Source organism: Zingiber officinale, chromosome 2A, assembly GCF_018446385.1.
Source record: "Zingiber officinale cultivar Zhangliang chromosome 2A, Zo_v1.1, whole genome shotgun sequence".
NCBI lineage: Eukaryota > Viridiplantae > Streptophyta > Magnoliopsida > Zingiberales > Zingiberaceae > Zingiber > Zingiber officinale.
In genome coordinates this window covers 100,052,679-100,078,263 of record NC_055988.1, presented here as the reverse complement: position 1 = coordinate 100,078,263, position 25,585 = coordinate 100,052,679, and the positions used below count along the sequence as shown (strand labels likewise).

At 38.4% G+C, this 25,585-nt stretch overlaps 2 protein-coding genes and 2 long non-coding RNA genes across 6 annotated transcripts; 2 read left to right on the top strand and 2 right to left on the bottom strand.

Moving 5' to 3' along the window:
- Nucleotides 1-312: 312 nt before the first annotated feature.
- LOC122039834 lies at nt 313-1,050 on the bottom strand. Its single transcript, XR_006128399.1, has 3 exons — nt 961-1,050; nt 538-679; nt 313-332 (listed from the first exon to the last, which is right to left on the bottom strand). It is a non-coding gene; the product is annotated as an uncharacterized LOC122039834 (long non-coding RNA).
- A 13,523-nt stretch (nt 1,051-14,573) lies between these two features.
- On the top strand, nt 14,574-20,224 carry LOC122041724 (putative aminoacrylate hydrolase RutD). Of its 3 annotated transcripts, XM_042601505.1 has the most exons (10): nt 14,574-14,817; nt 14,904-15,114; nt 15,531-15,613; nt 15,794-15,894; nt 16,633-16,728; nt 16,829-16,885; nt 17,188-17,336; nt 17,420-17,537; nt 19,594-19,687; nt 19,785-20,224. In XM_042601505.1, exons 1-10 carry the CDS (start codon nt 14,733-14,735, stop codon nt 19,988-19,990), a joined length of 1,200 nt encoding a protein of 399 aa, XP_042457439.1. In that variant the 5' UTR covers nt 14,574-14,732; the 3' UTR covers nt 19,991-20,224. The 3 variants fall into 3 exon arrangements, 2 of the variants coding, with proteins under 2 accessions (XP_042457439.1, XP_042457440.1); XR_006129055.1 differs by having other exon boundaries at nt 17,420-19,687; XM_042601506.1 differs by lacking the exon at nt 19,785-20,224 and having other exon boundaries at nt 19,560-19,621.
- On the bottom strand, nt 18,131-20,721 carry LOC122041725. The gene is made up of 2 exons (XR_006129056.1): nt 20,612-20,721; nt 18,131-18,380 (listed from the first exon to the last, which is right to left on the bottom strand). It is a non-coding gene; the product is annotated as an uncharacterized LOC122041725 (long non-coding RNA).
- Nucleotides 20,722-22,825: 2,104 nt separating this feature from the next.
- LOC122041721 (transcription factor MTB1-like) lies at nt 22,826-25,585 on the top strand. The gene has a single exon (XM_042601503.1). It carries the CDS (start codon nt 23,204-23,206, stop codon nt 25,004-25,006), a length of 1,803 nt encoding a protein of 600 aa, XP_042457437.1. The 5' UTR covers nt 22,826-23,203; the 3' UTR covers nt 25,007-25,585.

Sequence of the window (25,585 nt, the reverse complement as noted above, 5' to 3'; positions counted from 1 at the left end):
GCCTTATTCACTAAGATTTTCTAATCAAAATATATGAAATTACATATGGAACACCGACCAAGTCATCGACCTTGATATTTGACATTATATTCTAATACAATTTACAAAATTTAGAATCATGGATATATTATATCTCAGTAAAGCAATCTAACAAGTTTAAAAAACATCATTTAGTATTTACCTTGCACTGCAGTTGTCTAGCCTTGATAGGAGAGGAACCACTAAACCAATTTAATGATTCAACACTGAATATCAGCTGCCTTTTATTTAATGATAAGTAGTTTCTTGATTAAGAAACCACATTGTTATGTACAAATTTTTCAGCAACATACCTGCAATGATTGATTTAAGTAATATGAAACTGAACTAAACATTAGTCATAAGTTACAGCTGAATCATGTAATACAGTGAATATCAGAAAATAAGAGAGAAGCATTTCTATCACCACTGTAGTGTTCATGTAACGAAACGAGGCAACAGAGCAAGATATGTGCTGAGGCAATACAACATACTAGGGTACACCAGGAAGCCACAGACCTTGTTCTTTATGGAATTTCGATCAAATTTAACTTTGACAAGTAATGCAGATCTTGATATCAGCGTCTGAGGCCTGATAGATCTTTAGAGCCTTAGCTTCGAGTTCAATCTTCCTCTCCTCAAACTCCTTGGTGATCTCCTCCTGCAACATCAAGATAGATTATATATATAAGCAAATTAAAGAAGAAGAATTAAGAAGAAGAAAAAATATTGTTGGGAATTAATTATCGACCTATGATTCCTCAAATGACTATTGGAAAAATAAAGTGCACGAATTTAAACCTAACTATTGGAATAAGCATTTTGTCAAACACCTTAAGAGCATGAATCAAAATGACATGGGTACATGCAAATCTAAAACATGGGAGAACAGCTTAAGTACAGAAACATCAAACAATCAACCACGCAAATCAACATATCGACCATTGAAGAAGAAGCTTGCTGTTCAGAATCTGATGAAGGTCGGAGATGTCTGTGGGAAGCCGGTGCTGAGCATGAAGTGAAGAGCTCTCCAAAAGAGGACCGCTGCTTGCTTAGGGCGGCCAGATCTTGGAGATGTCGTGGTCGGATGTTGACTATGAAGGACCTCTTATGCTCTAGCCCGAAGAGAAGAGGGTTGCGGTTTGGATCTGAAGTAGAGAAACTCTGTCGTGGCCTGGATGCTGGTGTCGGCGCGTCGGGGCAGAAAATCACGAAGAGCCACTGGAGGAAATGATGGCGTTGGCTGGAATCGTGGGTAGAAAATGACGGTGGGAAGATGGAGAGGAGATGGCCGGCCGGTGGCGGTGGAGTGGTGGCGGACCGCCGACCCCTTTGGTGGAGTGATGGCGAAGGAGGGAGAAGTGTCGTACCGGCCTTCGCAGCGTGAGAAACCCAGCGAAGGAGAAGAAGATGCGTGGATTTTATTTCCACAAATCTGATCCGACGGTCCTCATCAATCCAGATCTGATGGAGTGGTTGAGATCAAATCTGAGTGAATGGTCAAGATCCACTGGAACCCATTGAATGATCAGGATGGCTAGATCAAGATGAGTGGCTCAAATCATGCCAGATCCCCACCTTGCAGTCCTGCGCGATTTGGGATTGGAGAAGAAGATCGTGTGCGCGATTTAGGACTGGAGAAGAAGATATGAATTAAAATAAAGTATTTTTCTAATTACTTAATATAAATTTTTTTTCAAATTATATAAATTATAAATGGATTTTTTTCTGTTTAAAATATTTTTAAACAAATTTATAAACAAATAAAATTTTGTATCAAATTTCGTTGTTATTCTGTATTTATTTTTGTTTATAAAAAATTATTTATAAATTCTGTTTCTAATTTATTTTAAATTTTGTTTTAAAATTTTTTATATATTATTTTTTATTAAAAAAAGAAACAGATTAAGAATTCCATAGCAAATCCGTTTATAATTTATAAAAATTTAAAACAGATTTTATTTCCGTTTTAAAAATCTATTTCTGAAGCCCTGTTTTCTTGTAGTGCAACAATATAAAGTATATCATGCAAGACAAAGTTTAACACAATCATACTAAGAAGTAGTAATTAGATATTGTCTCACCGAGACCAGGATCTAGTCAGAGTCTCAATTTAGGTTTCTGAAATAGACCTAAATTGGACTGATACTTATTGTCCCTTCGAACGGGGACAACCCTCACTTAGTCACTCTCCTCTAGTGACTTATCTCTATTTACCATGTGTAGAGTTACCTCCAGAATCACACATCTGGACTTCGAGAATCAAACATCCCGACCTACTGGAATCGCACATCCGGTCTTCTCCAATCGAGAATCGCACATCCCGACCTATTGGAATTGCACATCCAGTCGTCTCCAATAGGGAATCGAACATCTCGACCATTGCCAAAATCCCACATCTAGACTTCAACCTATCAGGAATCAAACATCCCGACTTGCCAGAATCACACATCCAAACTTTAACCAATAAAAAATCGAACATCCTGAGTGGGGTTAGTCAACTCTGCACACTTGATAGCAAGGTTAGACTATGACAATACCTAACTTAACTCACTTGTCATTCATCAAAACATGAGTTAGATTGCTATTGCAAATTGCACCAACACGACCGAGTTATAAGCGAATCTGCTCTCGCTCCTGAGTCCGAAACTCTCCTGTCGTTTGGCTAAGTTATAAGTGAGTCTGCCCTCGCACATATATCTCAGACTCTTGTGTTTTCCGGCCGATTTATAAGCAAGTATGCTCTTGCACTTGTCCCAAACTCTCATGTCGCTTGACTGACTTATAATCGAGCCTACCCTCTCACCCGTCCTAGACTCTTGTGCCATATGACTGAGTTATAAGAGAAACTGCTCTCATGCCAATCCCAGACTCTTATGTCATCTAGCAGCGAGTTATAAGCGAGCCTGCTCTGCGCTCAAGTCCCAGATTCTCGTGTCGTCCGGTCAAGTTATAAGTAAGTATGCCCTCGTATCTATGTCCCAAACTCTCATGCCATCTGACGGAGTTATAAGCGAGTCTGCTCTCGTGTCTGTCCTAAATTCTCATGCTGCTCAGTCGAGTTAAAAATGAGTCTGCCCTCGCGCCTATCCTAAATTCTTGTGCTGCTCGGTCGAGCTATAAGTGAGCCTACCCTCGCACCCATCCCAGACCCTCGTGCCATCTGATCGAGTTATAAGTTACTCTGCTCTAGTGCCCATCCCAGACTCTTATGTTATCTGGACGAGTTATAAGTGAGCTTACTCTCACACCCAAGTTCCATACTCTCGTGACGTTCGACCGAGTTATAAGTGAGTCTACCCATGCGCCTATGTCTCAGACTCTCGTGCTATTCGACAGAGTTATAAGTGAACATGCCCTTGCGCCTACATTTCAGACTCTTATGTTTATCGACCGAGTTATATGTGGGTTTACTCTCGTGCCTATCTCAACTCTTACCATAACTGCAAACTATTCAAATGGACAATGCTCCTAGCATAAAACTTGAACGGCAAAAATAAGACCGAGCGTCCAAGCCAATGACACTAAAGAACATAAATGTTTAGTCAGTCGAGCTTGCAACTTCTTTCGAATAAACTTGAAGAGGAGGCAAGTGATACAGCGAGTAAGGTGAGACCCCCGAAGTTGGTTCGACATCAAGAAAGTCAGATGATGTAGCGATCAAAGTCAAGAAGGGAGTCAAATCTTGAGTCATATCGATGCAATGTCGAAATAAGTCCAGTGTCACTGTCGAGTGCTCTGGCCGATCAGACCAAAGGGTCGATCGAACATGCTAGGTAAATAACTCGGCTGGACTGAACTCTATATTCAAGTATAACAACCGTGTATAAGATGAAACTCCGACATAAAGTCCAACCAGACATATTGTCCGAGCGAATGCTGAATCCCTAACTTACTGTTGGATCGAGAAAGCGCTAGAGGGGGGGGTGTGAATAGCGCTCGCGGCTATTTCGTTTTTCGAATCGCAAAACTATCGGAGTTAAAACGCAGCGGAATAAAAACAAATACACAAATATCGAGGAATTTACTTCGTTCGGAGCCTAAGGCGACTCCTACTCAAAGGCCCACGATCCTTAATTGCTTTCTGTGGGCAACAACTATAAGTTCGAATAGAGTACAAGTATTGCAAATAAGTACAGTAAAAAGAAACACGGTTATACCGACAACAGTATAAAAATCACAAGTTATGGAGCTCCGGGTCGTTGGAATGTTGCAGCAGCACTTCGGAATGATCTTGTTAGCGGCACGTTGAAGAAAGGAAGCCTGGAAGTTAATGATTCAAGGTGCTGCTCGAAACCCCCTTATAAAGGGTGTTCAAGGCGCCTTGAAGGCTATTCAAGGCGCCTCCATGCTGCCGAGTCTCCCGCGTGGATCAAGCTTGAACTGGTCGAAGTTCATCTGCTTAAGGCGCCTTATGCCCCATTCAAGGCACCTTCCAAGGCGCCTTATGTCTCCTTCAAGGTGCCTCCCAAGGTGCTTCGCAACCAGCTCCAACTTTGCACCCGAGGCGCCTCCAATCTCCATGGAGGCGCCTCAGACACTGTTCATCCGAGGGAAGACTTTATTATTTTGTACCTGCAAGACATGTTAGTCCCAAACAATATCCTGCAACACAAAGTTAGCACATAAAGTCTTAAATAAGGTAACAAAATATTATCGATAGTCATCAGACTATCCGGGTCTGACTTCGGATTTCCGTCCGGAAACCCTAGGTCGACCCGACGCCTACTGTTCCCTCTAAGGGGAACGCGTCCTCACCTACTCCACTCAGGAGATTTACCTGTTGCCAGTGCGATCCTCCAGATCGACTGGACTTTTGCTCAGCACTCGACGCTTTTGGACTTTCTGCTGGACATCCGCTTCTCGGCTAGTCCAGTCTTTCACCTGGTTCGCGACACCAGGACTTTCCACCTAGGGTTACCACCCCCTAGGACTTTTGCCTAAAGCCATCAACCTGCCAAGACTTTCCGCATAGGGTTACCACCCCCTAGGGTTTTCCCTTTGCCTAACCGCAGCTAGGACTTTCTTGAAATACTCAAGCAGACTTGTTAGATCACACAACATCTTAACTTTGAATCCTTTGCCATTATCAAAACACGAGTTCGAACGTCGGATGCTTCCCGTATCAACAATCTCCCCCTTTTTTTATTATGGCAACTCAAATTCAAAGTTAAGTAAACAGATAAAAAAAAACGAATAGATGAACGCATTTAAAGCAAGCTTAGCAAATTTGCTAAAGTAAACTCTATGAATTTAAAGTATAGTGCCAAGTAAAGGCTTCCCCTTAATTGTTACTCCCCCTTTAATATTCATTATTTTAAATTTGAATTTTACAATTATTTGAGTTTGCTACTCTCCCCCTTTGCCATATATCAAAAATAAGCAAAAATAGTTATTTGATTTAACAAGATTTTGAAAACACTTAACAGTTTATAATTGTCATTTCTTATTATTAGCTAAGTGAAAAGATAATGTTAGCTCTTTGGAAACTTAGTTAAAATTATAAAGCTACTAGAGGGTGGAACCTTTTGACAGATTTTGAAAAGCTAGTAAAACTATACATAGAGAAGTACTTGTTTAGACTTTGAAAATTTGTTGGAGAAAATATTTTTGAAGTCGTTTTTTAATTTTTGAGTTGAATTTTGCAAACTTATGCTTGGATTTTGAAAATGAAGATTGGAGCTTAGCTTAGCTCTTTGCAAGTATTGGATTTTGAAAGCTATAGCTTAGGTTAAAAAAAACTTAGCTTAATTTTAAACAATACTTATTAAATTTTAGGACAATGAGGGAGTAGAGTAGCTAAAAATCTGGTTTAGGTTATTTATTCAAAGTCAGTTGGTCCTTAAGTCCAAGCATGAGTCAAGTTCAATAGATTGACTTTAAGAGGTATCAGAGCCCTAAAGATCAAACATGCTTAACCAGAAAACTGAGTATCCTTTACCAACTGTCTAACCTTTAGCTACATGCTAATTGCCTACAGGGCAACAACTTTCACATGGTTAGTCAAGTTAAGTCAATTTGGTCTAGGTAGATTTGACTAGAGCTAGAAAACTTGACTTGCTTGATGTATATTACGTGTTTAACGCCCAGACTCATATTGATGCACAGATATAAGCATTCTTGAGTCCAGGCTGTACCCTATGCATCTCACACCGTTCTATATCTTTCAAACACAATCAAGGTATACCTAGGTATTTGTGAGATGCTCTGGCTTAAGTCTAGGGGTATATGATTTCTAGGGGGAAACTTAGGCTAAGTCCAATTTTTGAAAAATCTAATAAATTGAAATTTTGAAAACTATTTTTCCTAGAGTTAAAAAAAATAAGATAATTAAATAAAACAAGACACCTACTCTACCCAACACATTCCTATTTGCCTTCTAAGTGCACTGAACTCAAGTTCAGGTAAGGGTTTTGTAAAAATGTCAGCTAGGTTTGATTTGGACTCAACATGGTTGAGTGCAATTTCACCCTTAGCTACGTGATCCTTTACAAAATGGTGTTTTACCTCTATGTGTTTAGTCCTAGAATGGTGAATAGGATTTTTGGTCAGATTAATTGAGCTGATATTATCAATAAAGATTTTTATATTTTTATATTCTAGTTGATAGTCTTTTAATGTATGCATCATCCACAACAGTTGAGATGCACATTCTCCTCGAGCTATATATTCAGCTTCTGTAGTGGATAGAGCAACACAATGTTACTTTCTGCTTGACCAACTTACTAGGCACTGACCTAGAATCTAGCAGCTACCACTTGTACTTTTTCTATCTAGTTTGCACCCGGCATAGTCCGAATCAGAATAGCCATAAAGGTCAAAGGTGCAAGTTCTAGGGTACCAGAGTCCTACATTTAGAGTTCCTTTAATGTACCTAAGTATTCTTTTAACATATGTTAGGTGTGACTCTTTTGCACAGGATTGGTATCTTGCGCACATTCCTACTGCAAACAATATATCGGGTCGGCTTGCAGTTAGGTAAAGTAAGCTACCTATGACACTCCTATAGTACTTTGGATCTACTGCTTTTCCTTCAGGGTCAGAGTCAATGTTAATGTTGGTTGCCATTGGAGTATTTATAATTTTTGAATTTTCCATGCAGAAATTTTTAATTAATTCCTTAGCATATTTAGTTTGATAAATGTAGATTCCATCTTTGGTTTGTTTTATTTGTAAGCCTAAGAAAAAGTTGAGTTCCCCAACCATACTCATTTCAAATTCATTTTCCATTAATTTAACGAATTCTTTTTAAAACTTAGAGTTAGTTGAGCCAAAAATTATATCGTCAACATAGATTTGGGCTATAAAGATATCTTTCTCTATAGTTTTTACAAATAGGGTTGGATCTATTTGTCCTTGGTTAAAGCCTTTGGATATTAAGTAGTTAGATAATCTTTCATACCATGCCCTAGGGGCTTGTTTTAGTCCATATAACATCTTTTTTAGTTTAAATACATGGTTTGGGTAGTCTAAGTCTTCAATCCTGGAGGTTGGCTTACGTAGACCTCTTCCTTGATAAACCCATTTAAAAAGGCTAACTTAATGTCCATTTGTTATAACTTAAACCCTTTATTTGCTACATAGGCTAATAACATCCTAATGGATTCGAGTCTAGCTACTGGAGCATAGGTTTCATCATAGTCTAATCCTTCAACTTGACTAAACCCTTTGGTTACTAGTCTAGCTTTGTTTCTTATTATATCACCCTGATCATCCAACTTGTTCCTAAAAACCCATTTGGTGTCTATTATTGATTTATCTATGGGTTTAGGTACAAGGTCCCAGACTTGGTTTCTCTCAAATTGTGCTAATTCTTCCTGCATTGCAATGATCCAGTCTAGTCAGGTAGGGCTTCTTCTATAGTCTTAGGTTCAATTTTAGAAATAAGGACAATCTGACTAAGGTTTCTATAGGAGGATCTAGTTCTAACTCCTAGGTTTGGGTCACCCAAAATTTGGTCAGGTGGGTCAGAGGTACTTACTCTAGTTGGTCTTATGTGTGGGTCAGAAACTGGTTCTTCTGGTTTATTAAGGTTATGTTGGATTTCATCATCTTCTATAGTTCTTGGATTGATGTCAATATTTTCATTTATATTAGATGGATTGGTTTCTTCATCAAAGATAACATTAGTTGTTTCTTCAACTTTTAAGGTATTTTGATTATATACTCTAAAGGCCCTACTGGTTGAGGAGTATCCCAAGAATATTCTTTGGTTAGACTTGGGTGTAAATTTTCCTAAGTAATCTTTAGTATTTAAAATGTGAACTTTACAACCAAGTACTTTTAAATAGTTTAGGTTGGAAATTTTATGGTAGTAAAGTTCATAGGGTGTTTTATTGTGAGGTTTGTTAATTAAAATTCTGTTTTGAATATAATTTGTAGTATTTATTGCTTCAGCCCAAAATTGATGATTTAAATTATATTCGTTTAACATAGTCCTAGTGGCTTCTTGTAGTGTTCTATTTTTACGTTCCACTAGACCATTTTGTTGGGGGGTTCTAGGACATGAAAATTCATGTTGGTAAACCTATGATTTTCAAATCCCCCCACCCCCCCTCCCCCGTGATCACTTCTTATTCTTTTAATTTTAGTATCTTTTTCATTTTCCGTTAATTTGTAAAAATTACTAAATATTTCATAGGTTTCATCTTTTGTTTTTAGGAATTTTACCCATGTGTACCTAGAGTAGTCATCAATTATCACTAAGCAATATTGGTTCTTGCTTAGTGATTTGGCTCCATGTGAATCAAATAGGTCAAGGTGAAGGAGCTCAAGTAAGGAGTTAGTTCTTTCTAGGTTGGTTGACTTGTGGGTTGACTTGGTTTGTTTTCCTTTTTGACATGCATCACAGATTGAGTTTTCAATAAATTTTAATTTGGGCAAACCTCTAACTAGACCATTTTGACTCATTTTTTAAATGAGTCTAGTGTGAGTGTGACCCAGTCTTCTGTGCCACAGTTGGATTTCCTCTTGTTGTGTCAAGAGACACTTTATTGAGGATATTGATAGGTCAATTGTGTAGATGTTATTCTTCCTAAGTCCCTTAAGTCTAATTTCAGGGTTTTCGATGTTTTTAACTAGACACCGAGATTTATCAAAATTGACTAGATATCCACTGTCACACAATTGACTTATACTTAGTAAATTAAAGTTAAAATTTTCAACCAATAAAACATTTCGAATAATGAAATCGGAACTAAGTTCAATATTACCTTTTCCGATTACTTTAAGTTTACCGTCGTTGCCAAATGCAACCGATCCTAAATTCTTGTACTTAAGTTTAGTAAACTTCAACTTATCTCCAGTCATGTATCTGGAGCATCCACTATCCAACATCCATTGATCCAATTCCTACACATGAAGTAGTTGAATTGGTTTCTTTTTAATGGATTTAAAGATAACTTAATTGAAGTAGACTCCTTAGATTTTCTATCTCACCCAATCTAAGTTAGCAAGCAATTAATCCTATGGTTTAATTAACGTTTTGAAAAGTTTTGGAAAAGGTTTTAAATAAGATTTTGAAATTAAGTTTTTAAAAGGATTTAAGTTTTAAAAAGATTTTGAAATTGAGTTTTAAAATAATTTTGATATTAAGTTTTAAAATAATTTTGAAATTAAGTTTTAAAATAATTTTGAAATTAAGTTTTAAAATATCATTTTGAAATTAATTTTTAAAATAATTTTGAAATTAAGTTTTAAAATAATTTTGAAATTAAGTTTTAAAATCATTTTGAAATTAAGTTTTAAAATCATTTTGAAATTATGTTTTAAAATAATTTTGAAATTAAGTTTTAAAATAATTTTGAAATTAAAATAATTTTGAAATTAAGTTTTAAAATAATTTTGAAATTAAGTTTTAAAATTAAGTTTTGAATTAAGTTTTAAAATAATTTTAAAATTAAGTTTTAAAATATCATTTTGAAATTAATTTTTAAAATAATTTTAATTTAAGTTAATTAATTTTGAAAATAATTTAAGTTAATTTTGAAAAGATTTTAAAGTTAATTAATTTTGAAAATAATTTTAAGTACTTAGTCATCTCACTCGATCTAAATTTTCAATCAGGGAACCCTATAATTGTTGTGAGATGAATTATGATTGAATTTTAGGGTAAGGTTTTAACTTTGTGTTAGATTCAGGTTTAGCTTTGGGTTCAACAAGTAAGCATTCTTTGGATAAACTTCTGGCTATGGTGAGTCACAAGGAACTCATTAAAGTAACCATGCCTTCGAGGTTTCCCAAATAGTCCTACCCATTGAACTTAATACTAAACCTTAGTCTAACTAGTTAGGATCCATTTAAGGGTAGCTTCAGTCAGTTTCCGGACTTTCTGTTGGACATCTGCTTCCCGGCTAGTCCAGTCTTTCACCTGGTTCGCGACACAAGGACTTTCCACCTAGGGTTACCACCCCCTAGGACTTTTGCCTGAAGCCATCGACTTGCCAAGACTTTCCGCATAGGGTTACCACCCCCTATGACCTAGGGTTACCACCCCCTAGGGTTTTCCCTTTGCCTAACTGCAGCTAGGACTTTCCTGAAATACTCAAGCAGACTTGTTAGATCACACAACACCTTAATTTTGAATCCTTTGCCATTATCAAAACACGAGTTCGATCGTCGGATGCTTCCCGCATCAACACTTACATCCGCCCATTCCCAGCGTCGGTCGAACTTACGGGGGCTAGCTCCCCATTTCTCCAAATTCAAGGCTCTCAACTTACATTCACCTGGCTCAGAATCGGTCGAACTTATGAGGCTCAACTCCCCATTTTGTTGGAGTGTATACTGAAAGCCTAAGCTTTTGTAAACATTTGTCTTGAATAAAGAATCACATTTGGTCAAATTATCTACATTTGTTTGTAATTGTTCAATTAATTTATATTGTAGATAACATAGCTTGTGGTGTCACATGCAGAAGATAATGTTATCAGTACCTTATAAATTATAAACAGTAGCTCACGACCAAAATGGAAAGGAACAAACCATTAGAAGGTCGTAGTGTAATTAGGTATCAGTTTATCTTGACTGTATAACTACACTAATACACTTAGAGTGTATTGAGTAGGACCATTTGAGGTCGTTTCTTTTATACTGACTTTATAAAGAAACAAAGACCTCGGTTATTATGGAAGTGTGTGCTCTTAATCCTGATATAATAACAAGCACATATATTTGATATTTATTTCTTTAATTTATCAATGGGTGAGATTTAGTTCGATGAATCAATAAGTCCGATAAGTTGGGAAATGGTATTACTTATAGTGTGTGTTGTTGATTATAGAAGGAAACTGTATCCTAGAGATACTAGGTTGATAATGTCCCCAAGAGGAGCTCATAAGGATTGTCATGTTAAACCCTGCAGGTGGACTTAGTCCGACATGACGATAAGGTTGAGTGGTACTACTCTTGGACTTAGATATTAATTAAATGAGTTGTCAGTAACTCACTTAATTAGTGGACATTCGATATCTTAAACACAGGGAGACTAACACACTCATAATAAGAAGGAGCCCAAAAATGTAATTTGGGATTGGTGCGGTAGTTCAATGATAGTTCTCTAGTGGAATGAATTATCATTGATAAAATTAAGTTGTGTGTTCGGGGCGAACACGGGATGCTTAATTTTATCGGGAGACCAAAACCAATTCCTCCTCTCGGTCCCTATCGTAGCCTCTTAGTTATAGAGTTCTATACCCACCTATACCCACCTTCTATACCCACCCAATAGGGGCCGGCCAAGCTAGCTTGGGAAACAAGCTAGGGCCGGCCTAGGTATAAGATTGGGTGGTCGGCCCTAGCTTGAACCCATGCTAGTAGGGCCGGCCAAAATAAAATTAAAAAGAATTTTTAATTTTAATTTTTATTATGTGGAAGAAATAATTTATTAAAGAGAATTTAAATTAAAATTATCTCTCTTGTAAAATTTACAAAAGATTAAAGAAAGAGATTTGATCTCTTTCCTTATTTGTAGATTGGTGAGATATTTTATTTTCTCTTTAAAAATTATTCACATATTGTAAAATTAAAATTATGGAAATTTCTTTTTATTAACCATGTAGAGATTTTTAAAGAGAAATTTTATTTTTTAAAATTTCCGGAAACAAATTAGGAAGTTTTAATTGTTGATTAAAACTTGTCCAATTTGTTCTCCAATGATGTGGCCGGCCATGAGATTGTAATTGGGGAAATTTTATTTTATTTTTTCTCAATTAAATCATGACAAGGAAATTGAGGAAATTTTATTGTAATTAAATTTCCTAATTTGCCTAGGCCAAGGAATATAAAAGAAGGGGTGAGGGTGGCTTCATGTAACAACCTCTATTGTTTTCTCTCCCTCTTTTCCTTGGTGTTGTGGCCGGCCATCATCCTCTCCCTCTCTTCCTCTTGTGGTGGCCGAATACTTCATCCCTCTTGGAGTTCTTGTGGTGGCCGGATACTACTTGGAGAAGAAGAAGAAGAAGGAGAGAAAGCTAGCATCTCTTGGAGCTTGGTTAGTATTTTGGTTTTCTTCTTTGGTGAAGTTCTTCCTTTGTGGCCGAACCTTGCTTGGAGGAGAAGAAGGTGGTTGGTGGTTTCTCATCTCGGTAGATCGTTGCCCACACGACGTCCGAGGTTAGAAGAGGAATACGATAGAAGATCAAGAGGTTTTTCTACAAGGTATAACTAGTAATTTTTATTTCCGTATCATACTAGTTATTTATGGAAATAATACCAAATACAAGAGGCTTACGTTCTAGTATTTCGAATATGTTTTTCGAAGTTGTGTTCTTTTGTTTTATTTTTTCCTTGTGATTTGATTGTTCTTTTTGGTTAACCTAAAGTTATTTTAGGAAATTAAATATTAGCTTTCTATAAAAGGTTTTGTCTAGTCGGTGGTGGTTGCTCCCATATCCAAGAAGGTCATGTGCCTCGCCACGTCAGTACTGGGAACCAATTATGAAAATTAATATTTAATGGAATTAATAACTTAAGGTGATTTGGGTCGAACGTGTTAAGTTCCGCAGGAGACCCAAGTCAAAACCTAAAAGAACGAATAGGTTAAGTTTTGGATCAAACGTGTTAAGTTCCGCAGGCGATCCAAAATTTAATTTAAAAGAACACATGGTAGCTAGGAAAAGGTTCAGACCTTTGTACAAAATTTTTGTACAGTGGAACCTCTAGGTTTTCCGAGTAGCAACCAACACATTTCTCCAAATGTAAGGCTCTCAACATACATCTGCTTGGCCCCAATGTCGACCAGATTTACAAGACTCAGCTCCTCATTTCTCCATATACAAGACTCTCAACTTACATTCGATAGGCCCAATATATGCCGATTAGACTTATGGAGCCCTGCTCCCTACTTCAATGTAAGGTTTTCATCATACACCCGGTCGGCTCCAACGCCGGTCAAATCTTAGGGGCTCAGCTCTCTACTTTTCCAGAGCACGGTTCCTGGTCGGCTAAAGAGTTGGTCGGCCTTCCTCCACATATAGAAAGATTGCCATACATATTCCACCACCTGACATACTCTAATACTAGATATTCTCTACTGCCTCATTAATACAAAGGTTTTGAGAGACGGTATAAAAAGAAGTTCTCTCTGTTGGTTAGAGATGCTTTACGAGGTGATAGCATGCATGTATCTACTGTTCATTTTCTTCTCTATTTTCGCTTAGCTACTTTTCTGACTTAAATATCGGAGTGTCTGTGCTAGGGACCCCTTCTCTAGTCCGGTGACTAATGCTTCCTTCTCCCAGTTTCTATTTTTACTGCACAGGTTAGCTCGGTAGCACCTTACTTTAGCTCACAATTTTCACACAGTCAATATCCAAGCCACCTTGATACCACCTCCTAACCAACACTCCATCTTCTCCGATTTCAAATATGTTCACTTAAGTTTTCTATTATCAATCTTTCTTAGTATATACATTGTATCCACCTCTCTCACTTGCTCATTCGTTTACTTTCATATAAATGTAGAAGATTGACTTTTCATATAAATGAAGAAGATTGACGAAGTTTTTATAGTCTATACGAGATAGTGGCGGGTACTTGATCTTCTCATACAAAGGTACCTCATTGGCTACCTAATTTTTCTTAATAAAGGACTATTGTATTAAAACAAAATATCCCTAATTTATTTTTTTCCCGCGTATATGGGATTGTCTAGGAAGAGCTACTAAGATGACTTCATCTGTTGCTGCAAACCTGTTTAAAAAAATATATTCATAAATTGATTTTTAAAATTAATTGATAATTTCTTTGGTAAGCATTTATGTAACATTATCCATATAAAGAATCCCGCATGTTCCTCACCCAACATGGCCAAATAAAATGATGAATAACGGACGGCTTTGATTGCGAGCGCCGACAAACCGACGGTCTACGTCGCGAGTTCGGCGATCGGATTGCCCACAGCATCCATCTTTGACTCATGCTCTTCCCGCCACGAACCTTCCCACTTGACATGTCCACGTTTCGTCCGCATCCGCACACGTGTCCGCCTCTGGAGACCATTTCAAGTTCATCTATTTGCAATTTCTCCTCCCATAAATAGGATACCTCCGCGGCGATGCCCTTTTCCTCCCTCCCATTTTTCTCGCGATCCGCGTTCTTTTCGATCAATTTTCTTCTTCTTTTTTTTCTTCTTTATTAATTCCTTTTTCGTGATTCTGAAGATCGAGTGTTCCGATTTTAGAGGGATATTTGTTCCGCGGAATCGAAGTGAGGAGATGCCTTACTGCGACTGCGAGAATGGGGTTCGGATTTTTTACAAGAGGTTTGGCCATGGCAGCACCAAGGCCCTCCTAATTATCGGTTTGTATTTTGGAATTTCTTGTCGAGGGACCGGGAACTCTGTTTCGGAGAATGGGTTTTGATTTGCGTTCTCCGATTGGATTTAGGATTGGCGGGGACGCATGATTCGTGGGAGCCCCAGATTAGGGGGTTGACGGGAGCGGTGGAGGCGAACGACGACTTGCCGGCGGTGCCTTCTGACGATCGTGGAATGGAACCAGCCGATGAGGAGGAGGTGCAGGATGGGATCGAGCTGTGCTGCTTCGATAACCGTGGGATGGGTCGGAGCTCTGTGCCTAGTCACAAATCTGAATACACGTACGCCGCCTCTTAGTTTTTATCTTCTTCTTGCTATGTGGTTGATTTGTGCCCTTTCCCCCTTTTTGGCATCAGGAATATCAAAATTTCCCCTTTTTTCTCCAGTTTTTGAAAGTCCGGCCATTTTGGAATTTTATTTAATACTTTTGTTTGTTTAAGGACTAACCGTCTAGATAACATAGATTTCTACAAGTTTTCGAGGTTAGCTCCATAGACAAATTTTCAATGCCGTAGACTACCGAAGCTTGTTATGTATGTGTAACAATACCATCAATGTGAGATCATTCTTTGGATTTTCTCGTATTTATCTGGTTATTTTTCATATGAACTATTGCAAATTACTATCTTTGGAGTTGTTTGCCGTTTGATTCTATAGATAATGTACTCTATAAACGCAAATTTTCATTGGATTGCAGAACTACCATAATGGCAAGAGATGCCCTTGCTCTATTGGATCATTTAAGCTGGAAAAGAGCTCATGTGTTCGGTCATTCAATGGGTGAGTTTCCTTCTATCAATTTTTTTGGAGGTGAAGTTACAATCTGCTGGCATTTTCCTTATTTATAAAGGCTCTTCATAATTCATTCAGTGCTAAGATTTCGTCTTTTTTTTGGGGAAAGATCAAATATGTAATTCTAAACCCTCACATTTTATTACAACATGTTCCGATTGTAATCAGGAGGAATGATAGCTTGCAAATTGGCAGCCCTAGCGCCTGGTAGAATAAGCTCCTTGGCCTTGCTCAATGTCACAGGAGGTGGTTTTGAGTGCTTTCCGAAGGTATCTTCTAAGTCTATTAATCTTGAAAAGGATATGTAAATCAGATCTTGTTTTAAACTCGAACTGAAACTTGTCCTTGTATGCAGTAGACTAGCTCGAAGATTTTAGTGTTGGAACTATCCTTGTAAATTTTCTTTAAGACCCTCAATGGGCGAATGTTGGTTATAGATTTTGTTATTTCAACCTAATTTCCATTTTGGCCAAGAAAGCGACAATGCTTTTGGCATCATATGCTGATTTCTAATCAAGCTTTGTGGAAAGGAAAGGTGTGTACTGGTAGTTGATCTTCCTGTACAATATCAGTTTCTTAGTTTTTGTATGGTGAAAATATTTGAATGACCCTATTCCAAATTCACTCGTGCTAGACACGCTTAGCTGGAGTAATTTAGTAAGCTTGAACCAAGAGCTAGGCATTCTTCATTCATATTAGTTGTCAAGTTTAGCGCTTATGGTTGAAGGTCATGCGATGATAATCTAAAATCTTACTATTTCATGAATTACAATGATTCATTGAAGAATTCTTGACTTGTGATCTTCATAATGGTATCCTCTTCCGGATCCATCATCAATTATGCAGGAAAGTAGTATTGATTGCCGCAAGCTCAGATTAGGATATTAAGTTCTTCCATGACAATTATTCTATGGAACCATAGATTTATAGTTGCACCTCTTTTTCAAGATTCTTATGTGGTCGCACGCATCAATTAATCAGAAACCTGTTCTTTTTATTAAATGCAGATTGATCGCCAAATGATATCCCTTGCGTTTCGTTTCTTAAGCGCAAGAACACCAGAGCAAAGAGCTATTGTTGACTTGGAAACTCATTACACAACGGTTGATAATAATCACGACTCTTTTTTTTTATCTTTCGTCTCCCCATCCACCTTGAATCACTAGTCCGTACTTAACTGTATTCATTTTTCTTAAAATGTAGGAATATCTTGACGAACATGTTGGATTTGCATGCAGAAGAAGGGATATCCTTTACAAAGTGCGTGTTTTTTTTTTTGTTTTGGTTTCAAGTAGTTTTACCGGATTGTATATCAACATTATGTCCATAAGTCCTTTGTCTTTTCCATTTTTAGTTTTTTTAATGAAAAATGCACTGATTATTTGAATTCTAAGACTTGCCTGTTTGGAACCACGATTATGCAATTGCCAGCATCTATTTTTAAAGTGAATTTGTATCTCTTCCAACAACGTGGGCTTATTTTGATCTTTTTACTCATACGTCTCCAACAAAATTAACTTCAACTTGCATTTTCACAACTCTCTGAAACTTTTGCTATCCAGGAATATGTAAAGAATATATCGTCAAGTGGAATGCAATCGAACCATGGCTTTGAAGGCCAAGTTAATGCTTGCTGGAATCATAAAATGACACCAAAAGAGCTGGAGAGAATTAGATCAACTGGATTTCTGATATCAATCATCCATGGAAGGTTGGGATTGATCATATACACTCATTTTTTTCTAATAAAAACGTGGAAATAATTAGGCATCAATATTGATTTTTCTACGTTAGGCATGACATTATTGCTCAAGTAAATCACGCAAGGAACCTTGCCGAGAAACTTCAACCTGTTGCCAGAATGGTGGAACTTCATGGTGCACACCTGGTCAGCCATGAAAGGCCAGATGAGGTATAGTTTGAGGCGTCACTATCTTGTCGAATCATTAATTTAGTGTTAATATTTGATCAATAATTATCCGATGTCTTGATTGAAATTTAAATGTCGATTATTTGTTAGTGGATCATAATCTTTCATGCCTGGTCAGTAACAGTAGCCATAGGAACCGCATCGGTTGCTGTAGTATTATTCCAACTACAAAATAGATATTAGTGAATGAGAAATTCATCACGGCTTGTGTTAAGCAAGAAGAGACATGTAGGATGTTGGTTGCCGAGACATTGCTGCTGAAAGAAGACATGTCAAAACAGTTCAAATGAAAAAGATGAATAAACAAACTCTATTCTTTAATTCGATAGTGATAATTTTTAAGACTTTTGCATATATGTTTATGTTTAATATCAACAGATCCTATCCCATCTAAGTGTTGCTAGTTTGATTGGATGAAACTCTCTTTTAGACTTAACATGATATCACAGTTAATCCAACATCTCTAGCGTTTTACTGAAGGAACAAAAGTAATTACCTCTCTCTCTGTTTACTTAGGCAAATAGATTTAAGGAACGATGCAAGCAAGGATTCATTGGCTACTTTTTGCCATAGCCTTCATTGACCATTTTGGTTGAAAGGGGTAAAGAGTTTATGAAGGAACTGACCTGGGTACTTATCTGAATACTGTCTCTTCTTCCCTTCATCTTGAGAGAATCTTCTACTCTTCTCTCCACATTCCCCTTCTCTCCCTTGCATCATTCTATTTGTATCTCCTTCACAAATAAATATCAAATGCAAAGATGACTTACTGCTTTGGGTAGGACTGAAGGCTTTCTTAAACTTCAAGAATTAATTCTTGATCTCCTATCCATTCAAAAGGCCAATAGGCATAAATTGCTAAAAGAACTCCACAAATAGTTAGAATTCAATGTTTGTTATTCTTTTAGTAAAATAAACTGTCATCTAAACGTATTTTATTATCTAGTAATTTATAAATTTCACACTAAGGTAAATCCGACCGATTGGGCTGTCTCAGTCCCATCACAAGCCTATGCACAAAAAGGTAAAAAGATTCTCATCTCCTCTGAGCTTGGCCGTGTTTGTCATCACCTCCAAGCCTAGCCCACCACACTCTAGTTGGTGCCTCAAGCATAGTACACTTGAGCCTTGTTGAGCCATTGCCTAATCTTCTCTAAGCCCATTGTCGTTTTGTGCCCGTGGCACCTGCCATCTCCTCAAGCCTGACCATGCTTACTGTTGACTTTGGTCTAGTCCTCACCTTGAACCCCAATTAGATCTTGTTGGAAAACCTCTGTTTGAGCTCTTTCACTCTAAGATCTTATGGTCACCCATCAACAGATCTGGTCGTTGGTGCTACCTAGGAGGACAACAGAGTATCATCACCTAGGAGGGCTATGAAACAAGGATAAAACTAAGATTTTATCCCATTCCTACTGCTGCAGTATTGCATCCCTTTATTTTAGGTGGATGCAGTTGTGTTAAAAGAATGTTCAAAATTCCTCTCTGCAGTATTTCTATTGGGGTAACCGATGAAGAGTTCCTCGTAATTGAAATTCTCCTTTCCTTCCCCTGAGATTTCTATGGGGTAAATAACCCGTAAAATAACATTAAAACCCATGAGAATAGATAGTGTGCCACACACTAAATGTTGGCTGATGTGCCAAAGAAGATTTACCAGGCATTGATATATAGTAATAGAAAAATCTAAAGACAAGGGTAATCCAACTGTCTAGTTCACGTAGAGCTTTTTATCACGCTCTACATTGGAACAAAACCAAACATAACTTGCCTTCTTTCATCCACCCCTTTTTATCCAAATACTTACCAACTGTTAGTTCCTTTTCATCGACTCTCTTTACCATTAAATCTGGAAAGAAGGGGGAGGGTGAGTGCAAAGGAAAACAACTACAAAACATAGAGGATCCACCCCCTTAATTTCTTTTCTAGTGTTTAGAAGTCAAATGAACTTAGAACTGCAAACTGAAATGGAGTTTACCACTTTACCTCTCTCAATTTTACCAGACATTCAATAGATAGCTGAAGACTGTTCAATCAGGTTAACCAAGCTCTGAGGGAATTGGTAATCGCATCAAAAAGCAAGCTTAATCCTCAAGAGTGGTCCTGGTTGCCGGAGAGTCAGACTTTTGGCGGTAAGTGCAGCACATTGCAAATTGCATCCGCAACTCCATATATATATATATTAGTTGTTTCCCTTGTTACTGAATAAGATGTGGTTTACTTTCTTAGCACGATGGTCAATCTTGGGAACAAAATCATCCACAAGGAATAATGGAAACAGTTCGGCGAGCAATCTGCTAACAGTTTATAACTTTCTAGGAAAGATACAACTCAGTTTTCTCTATTTCCTTGGCTTCTTCATGATTGCATATGAGCACATGAGGAGCATTCTTAGAACCATGAAACCGGCCAGAGTTGCAGCCTCCAATCCATGAGGTAAATACATAAACTCATTGACCCAAACATTTCCTTCACAGCAGAAGCTTATGTTTCAGGGATCATCATACAACAAATAACAACACGCAAAGAAACAGTGACAGGATACTTCATTAATTTGTGTTCCAAAAGTGAACTCTGTTCTTGTGCTATAATTTCCTGTGTTTTTTCTTCTCATTTATTGTACCGGTGACCATTCTGAATTGCATAGCTAATAAATACCATTGGCCTTATGACAAAATTGCATTACCTTGATTCTATGTATGATCATGATCCTTAACGAATATTTCAGTGAATCTACAAGTGACAAAACCATTCGATTCGAGGTTTGGATTAGCTAAAAGTTGCACCAGTTGGATCAGTAAGACTTTCTATCACCTTTGCATAAGCAATACAATTATCTGCCTCACTTTAGTCCCCAAAAGAGGGCTTCAGTTCTCAGTATAATTAACAGCAAACAACGATCTGGAACACTCTCAAAATCTATGGACAAACAATTACTAACTAAATTGATTATTGGTTAACCATCTCAAAAACATTATTTAACAACAAAAAAAAAATCACATTTCTGCAGAGAAAAATGAGGGTAAAAAAAACATGAGACTCAAAATAAAGAGAACCTTGCGAGGATGCGAGGAATCACCAAGATGTGTGTGACGAGGAGGAGCAAAATGTATCCAGAGAGAGATTTTAACATGTTTGTGGTGGAATAAGGAAGAAAAGGAATGACAAAGGGGGAGAACATTCCTTCGCGAAGGGATAATGCCGAGCTCGAAAGAGAATATTCCTACAGTAGATTCCATTTCCGTTTTACACGCGTTCTTTTGACGGCGTTGGGAAGATTTTTATCGGTATTTAGAAAACGTGCCTGGTATAGAATCATTTTTTTTTTTATTATATCAACATTTAGTAGGAGCGAGTAAAATCTCGATTAAATCAATAACTTGTTTATTTTAGAAGTCAAAATTACATCAAACGATTACTTATAAAAAATTCGAATAATTTTTTAATTGAATCATTTAAAAAAAAAATCTATTTCTTCTTAAAATAAAACAAGGGAAATAAAAAAAAAAAGAGGTAACTGAGAAGAATAGGAACGACAAAGAAAAAGAAAAAATATTAAAAAAAAATCTGTTCTTCAACTTGTCTTTTACCACTAGTATTCCATCTTTTTGGCCTTATCCCTTCAAAGACAAAACTATACCATTGAACAATTGTTTTTTTTGGGAATTGATAAATATAACACGTGAACTATAGTGACAAAGACTTATGACTTATCTATTTCTTTGTTGGTTTGTTTTTAATATAATTTAAATATTTATTTTTTTAAAATTAATTAATTCTGAATACGATAAATTTAATCTTACAAAAAATGTTCATTAATCATTACGATAAATTTAAAATGCCCAGGTTGATTTAATAGTTTAGCAGGTCTGTACCGTAGTCCTGGGACTCAATTGACATTCGAACCAAACATAAAGGGCATAAAAAAGATAAAACCTAAGAACTAAAGCTATAGTACACCATAATTAAAATTTGAAGTAAGATGCATAATTAATCATTGAGAGGCTTTAACTATAGCTTCTGCAAGTCGAACCAAACATAAGGATCCAAAAAAAATTACTATCTTTTCAAATAATAAAAGATAAATATTTTTTTTATTATCCGACAAAATATTTATTTATTGAAAGAAAGGACATCCTAATTTCGATCATTTATTACAATTTGACCATCATATTTTATTAAATAAAAAATTACTCGTGCAAACGAATTGAATAATAGTATGGATATTTGAATTTAAATTTAATATATATATATATATATATATATATATATATATATATATATATATATATATATATATATATATAATATTCAAATTTGATTTAAAATTAAAAATATAAATAATTTTGACTCTGATAATTCAATTCGATTCGTTGGAATTGTTCTTGATTCGAACCGAATTGAATAATAACTCGGAATGACTAAAATTTAGATTCTATTTGAAGTAGTCATATTTTAATTTGAACATATTTAAATTAAAAAATAATCTGAGTTCGATTCAAATTTAACTGGCAAACGGCTCATGGACTATGATAATTTGAAAAACGAATCAAATATATTTCAAACAAGAGTCGAGGCTCTCGATTCGTTTGCATCTCAACATTAAATTTGCGCTTCTTCTATCAAAGAAGGCCGCAAGGAAATTTGATGAGTTTCAGGGTCCAAAACGCGATTTAGCACCCGCTCCCGATACCGTTCCATCCGGCCCACGTTCCCCCCGCCTCACGCGCTACTCACGTGGGCCTCTCCCCGTCGCGGCGCAGCTTATCGCGTCCCTCCTTTCGGCTCTGTCAGCTCGGATCGGCTCTCAACTATTTAATATCGCGGCGGGCGCATGGGTTACACGTGAAATAAACAACGGAAATAGAGGCGTCACGCAAAGCTTGAGACGGCCTCGTGATTCGTGAAAACCAAGACGCCCCCTGTTCTGGCCGTCCGATCGACTGATAGTTTGACTGACGGCCACTTATCACCCATCACTTCGATCGGGTATCGATCACGTTATCACGGTGACTCTCCTTTACATTATATAGTGACAAAAAAAAGGTTTTCGTTTTTATTCACAAAATTTTAAAAATTTTCAAAACGGAAACTAATAAAAAAGAAATATAAATTTATATTTATTTCTTAATATTAGAATAAAAAATTGTGGCCCGACAATCGACATTATCCCAACGGAAGATTTGTGGGAGACTGAGGCCGCATAAAGTCACTGTACTTGTACCAAGCACGGACCCATATCTATGCGGTTACTCGCAGCCTACGTTCTCCTTCGCCCAACTACCTGTGCGCGGCTTGCTCCGGCTCCGCTCTCTCGAGCCGGCTCAGCTCCGCCACGTTTCTATTTAAGGGCGATTATCACGAGCCCCGCCTCGCCGTCGATTACTTTTAGCTACTCCGCCGCTTGCTTCTACGCCGTCTTCCCCCCGTTGCTTCTTCCCTTTACGAGACCGGTAGGGTTGTTGCTTCCGCCTCTAGCCTTCCTCTTCCTTGTTCCTCCTCCAAACCCTAGTTGATCGGCTTGGTCACTCCTCTTCGATTCCGATTTGGTTTCGATCAAGCTGCGATTTGTGAGGCAAATGGTGGAGGTGAAGCATCAAGATCTGTGAATCGGTGGAGATTCGAGTTTCAGCAGGATACGGGCGGCGATGGGCGCGTTTTGGACTAAGGATGACCAGCAGATGGCGGTAGCGGTGCTCGGTCCTCAAGCCTTTGACTATCTCAACGCCAGGCACGCGGCCTTCCCCGACGGCCATCTCACTGCTATCGGAGGCGGCGATGACGACCTCCAGACCAAGCTCCAGCACGTCGTGGAGGATCCTGGCTCCGCTTGGGCTTACGCCATCTTCTGGCAGATCTCGCGGTCGGAGGCCGGGGAACTCGTCCTGGGCTGGGGCGACGGACACTGTCGCGAGGTTGGGGATTTCGAGGAGGAGAGCGGCGCCCTCCCGCGTAACCCCCTCGATTGCGCGCACCAGAAGATGCGGAAGCGGGTGCTCGAGCGGCTCCATGCGCTATCCGGCGGGTCTGACGACGAGAATTACGCGCTCCAGCTCGATCGCATCACGGGTGCTGAGATTTACTTCCTCGCGTCGATGTACTTCTCGTTTTCCAAAGGGGAGGATGCTCCCGGAAGAGCGTTTGTTTCAGATAAGCACATATGGATATCCGAGGCGGAATTGACGTCTCCTGGATGCTCCAACTACTGCGTGCGGGCTTATCTCGCGAGGTCTTCAGGGTTCCGCACCATCGTGTTTGTGCCGTGTGTTGCGGGCGTGGTCGAATTGGGATCGGCGAAGGCGTTGCCGGAGAGTTTTGAGGCGCTGCAGATGATCAGATCCATTTTCGGGCAGGATTACGTTAAGGCGGCTACTTTGATCAGGGAAAATACAGACGAGAACATCGATCCGGCTTTTGCTTCGCGCTCTGGCAAAGGCGATCAGGTCGCCGAGTTTCCGAAGATCTTTGGGAAGGATCGGAGCACTCGCCGTTCCCACGCCAAAGAAAGGGACCCGAACCTGAAGAAGGAACAAGTTCCAATTGGCATAATAGCAAAGCACGGCGTTCTCTATCCAAAGAGCCACCCACTAAGCGACGGTGCTACTGTGTTTCAATGGAATCAACCCGGTTCGGACTCCATTCAGCAGAAATTCCTCGGATCGCCTTCTGTTCGACAAATTGACACAGTCATTGGTGATGGCCGGAGGATCAACCTCCTCCAACAGAAGAAGCAGCAGCCACGGCTGCACCAGAAATTGCGTTCGCACCCACTGTCACAGTCGAGCCAAATTGATTTCAGCACTGGGACGCTGGCCGATGCTCCTTCTACTAGTGTACTGATGGACCGTGCCCGTGCAGCTGACTCTGAGCTCTCAGATGTCGAGCTTCCATTCAAAGAAGATAAAGAAGGCACAACTGAAGAGCGCAGGCCAAGAAAGAGGGGTCGGAAGCCAGCGAACGGCAGGGAAGAGCCACTGAACCATGTCGAAGCTGAGCGCCAGAGAAGGGAGAAGCTTAACCAGAAGTTTTACGCTCTGAGAGCTGTGGTGCCCAACATCTCGAAGATGGACAAGGCCTCCCTGCTCGGAGATGCCATATCTTACATCACTGTGCTCGAGAATAAGCTCAAGGAGATGGAAGCAGAGAGGGAAATGTGGGGTGATCCATCATCCATGAACTACAAACATCAGGCTCATTGTCCCGAGGTTGATATCCAATCAACCCAGGATGAGGTAATTGTTCAAGTGAGTTGCCCTCTAGAGAAGCACCCTGTCTCCAAGGTCATTCAAGCTTTCAGGGATTCACATATCAATGTGGTGGACTCCAAGGTTTCTGTTTCTACTGACAGCGTCCTTCATACTTTCATAGTGAAGTCCCCTGGAACTGAGCAACTTACCAAGGAGAAGTTAATGGCTTCTCTAACTCATGAATTGAGTGATGCACTACATTGAAACTCTGGTGTTAATACCCTCTATGGCAAGCTTATCATGGTAGGCTTTGATAAGCAAATTAGCTGATGTCGATAATAGCTAATACTATCATTTAACAATCTGCGACTTCACCACTAGTCATTTGTAAGGTCCCTCACCATTTTCCTAGAGTTCGGCATTGAAGTGTTTTACAGAGAATTCAGTAAAGTAATTTTGGTTGAACATATCTTGGTAGTTTCCTCTATTCTCACTGGCAATGTGATGGAGTTATCTGGCCAATGGCATTTCCTAATTCCTCAGGAATGAAATATGTCCCACTCTAGACATTTTGCTGCCTCCTATAGTTTGGTTGATCAAGAATTCAGGCGCAATTTTCTCATCAAGAAATCACCAATGCAATCTGGTATGACTTTTCTGTATCAACATCTTTGGACTTGTAAAAGCTTACCATGTATGTTTGTCTACCACAAGATCAAACACTAATTCTACACTGATGCATGAAATTAGTATGTCATTCCCACTCAGCCACACTATCCTACATGATTGTATAGATTGAAATGGCCGACAGAGCTTTTTCTAAAATTTTTTATATGGCATCAA

Coding starts and splice junctions, on each gene's coding strand:
- LOC122041724 (XM_042601505.1), top strand. CDS start 14,733: ATGCCTTACTGCGACTGCGAGAATGGGGTTCGGATTTTTTACAAGAGG. Junction 15,895..16,632: donor GTTTTGAGTGCTTTCCGAAG/GTATCTTCTAAG, acceptor TATTAAATGCAG/ATTGATCGCCAAATGATATC. Junction 16,886..17,187: donor GAAGGGATATCCTTTACAAA/GTGCGTGTTTTT, acceptor TTTGCTATCCAG/GAATATGTAAAGAATATATC.
- LOC122041721 (XM_042601503.1), top strand. CDS start 23,204: ATGGGCGCGTTTTGGACTAAGGATGACCAGCAGATGGCGGTAGCGGTG.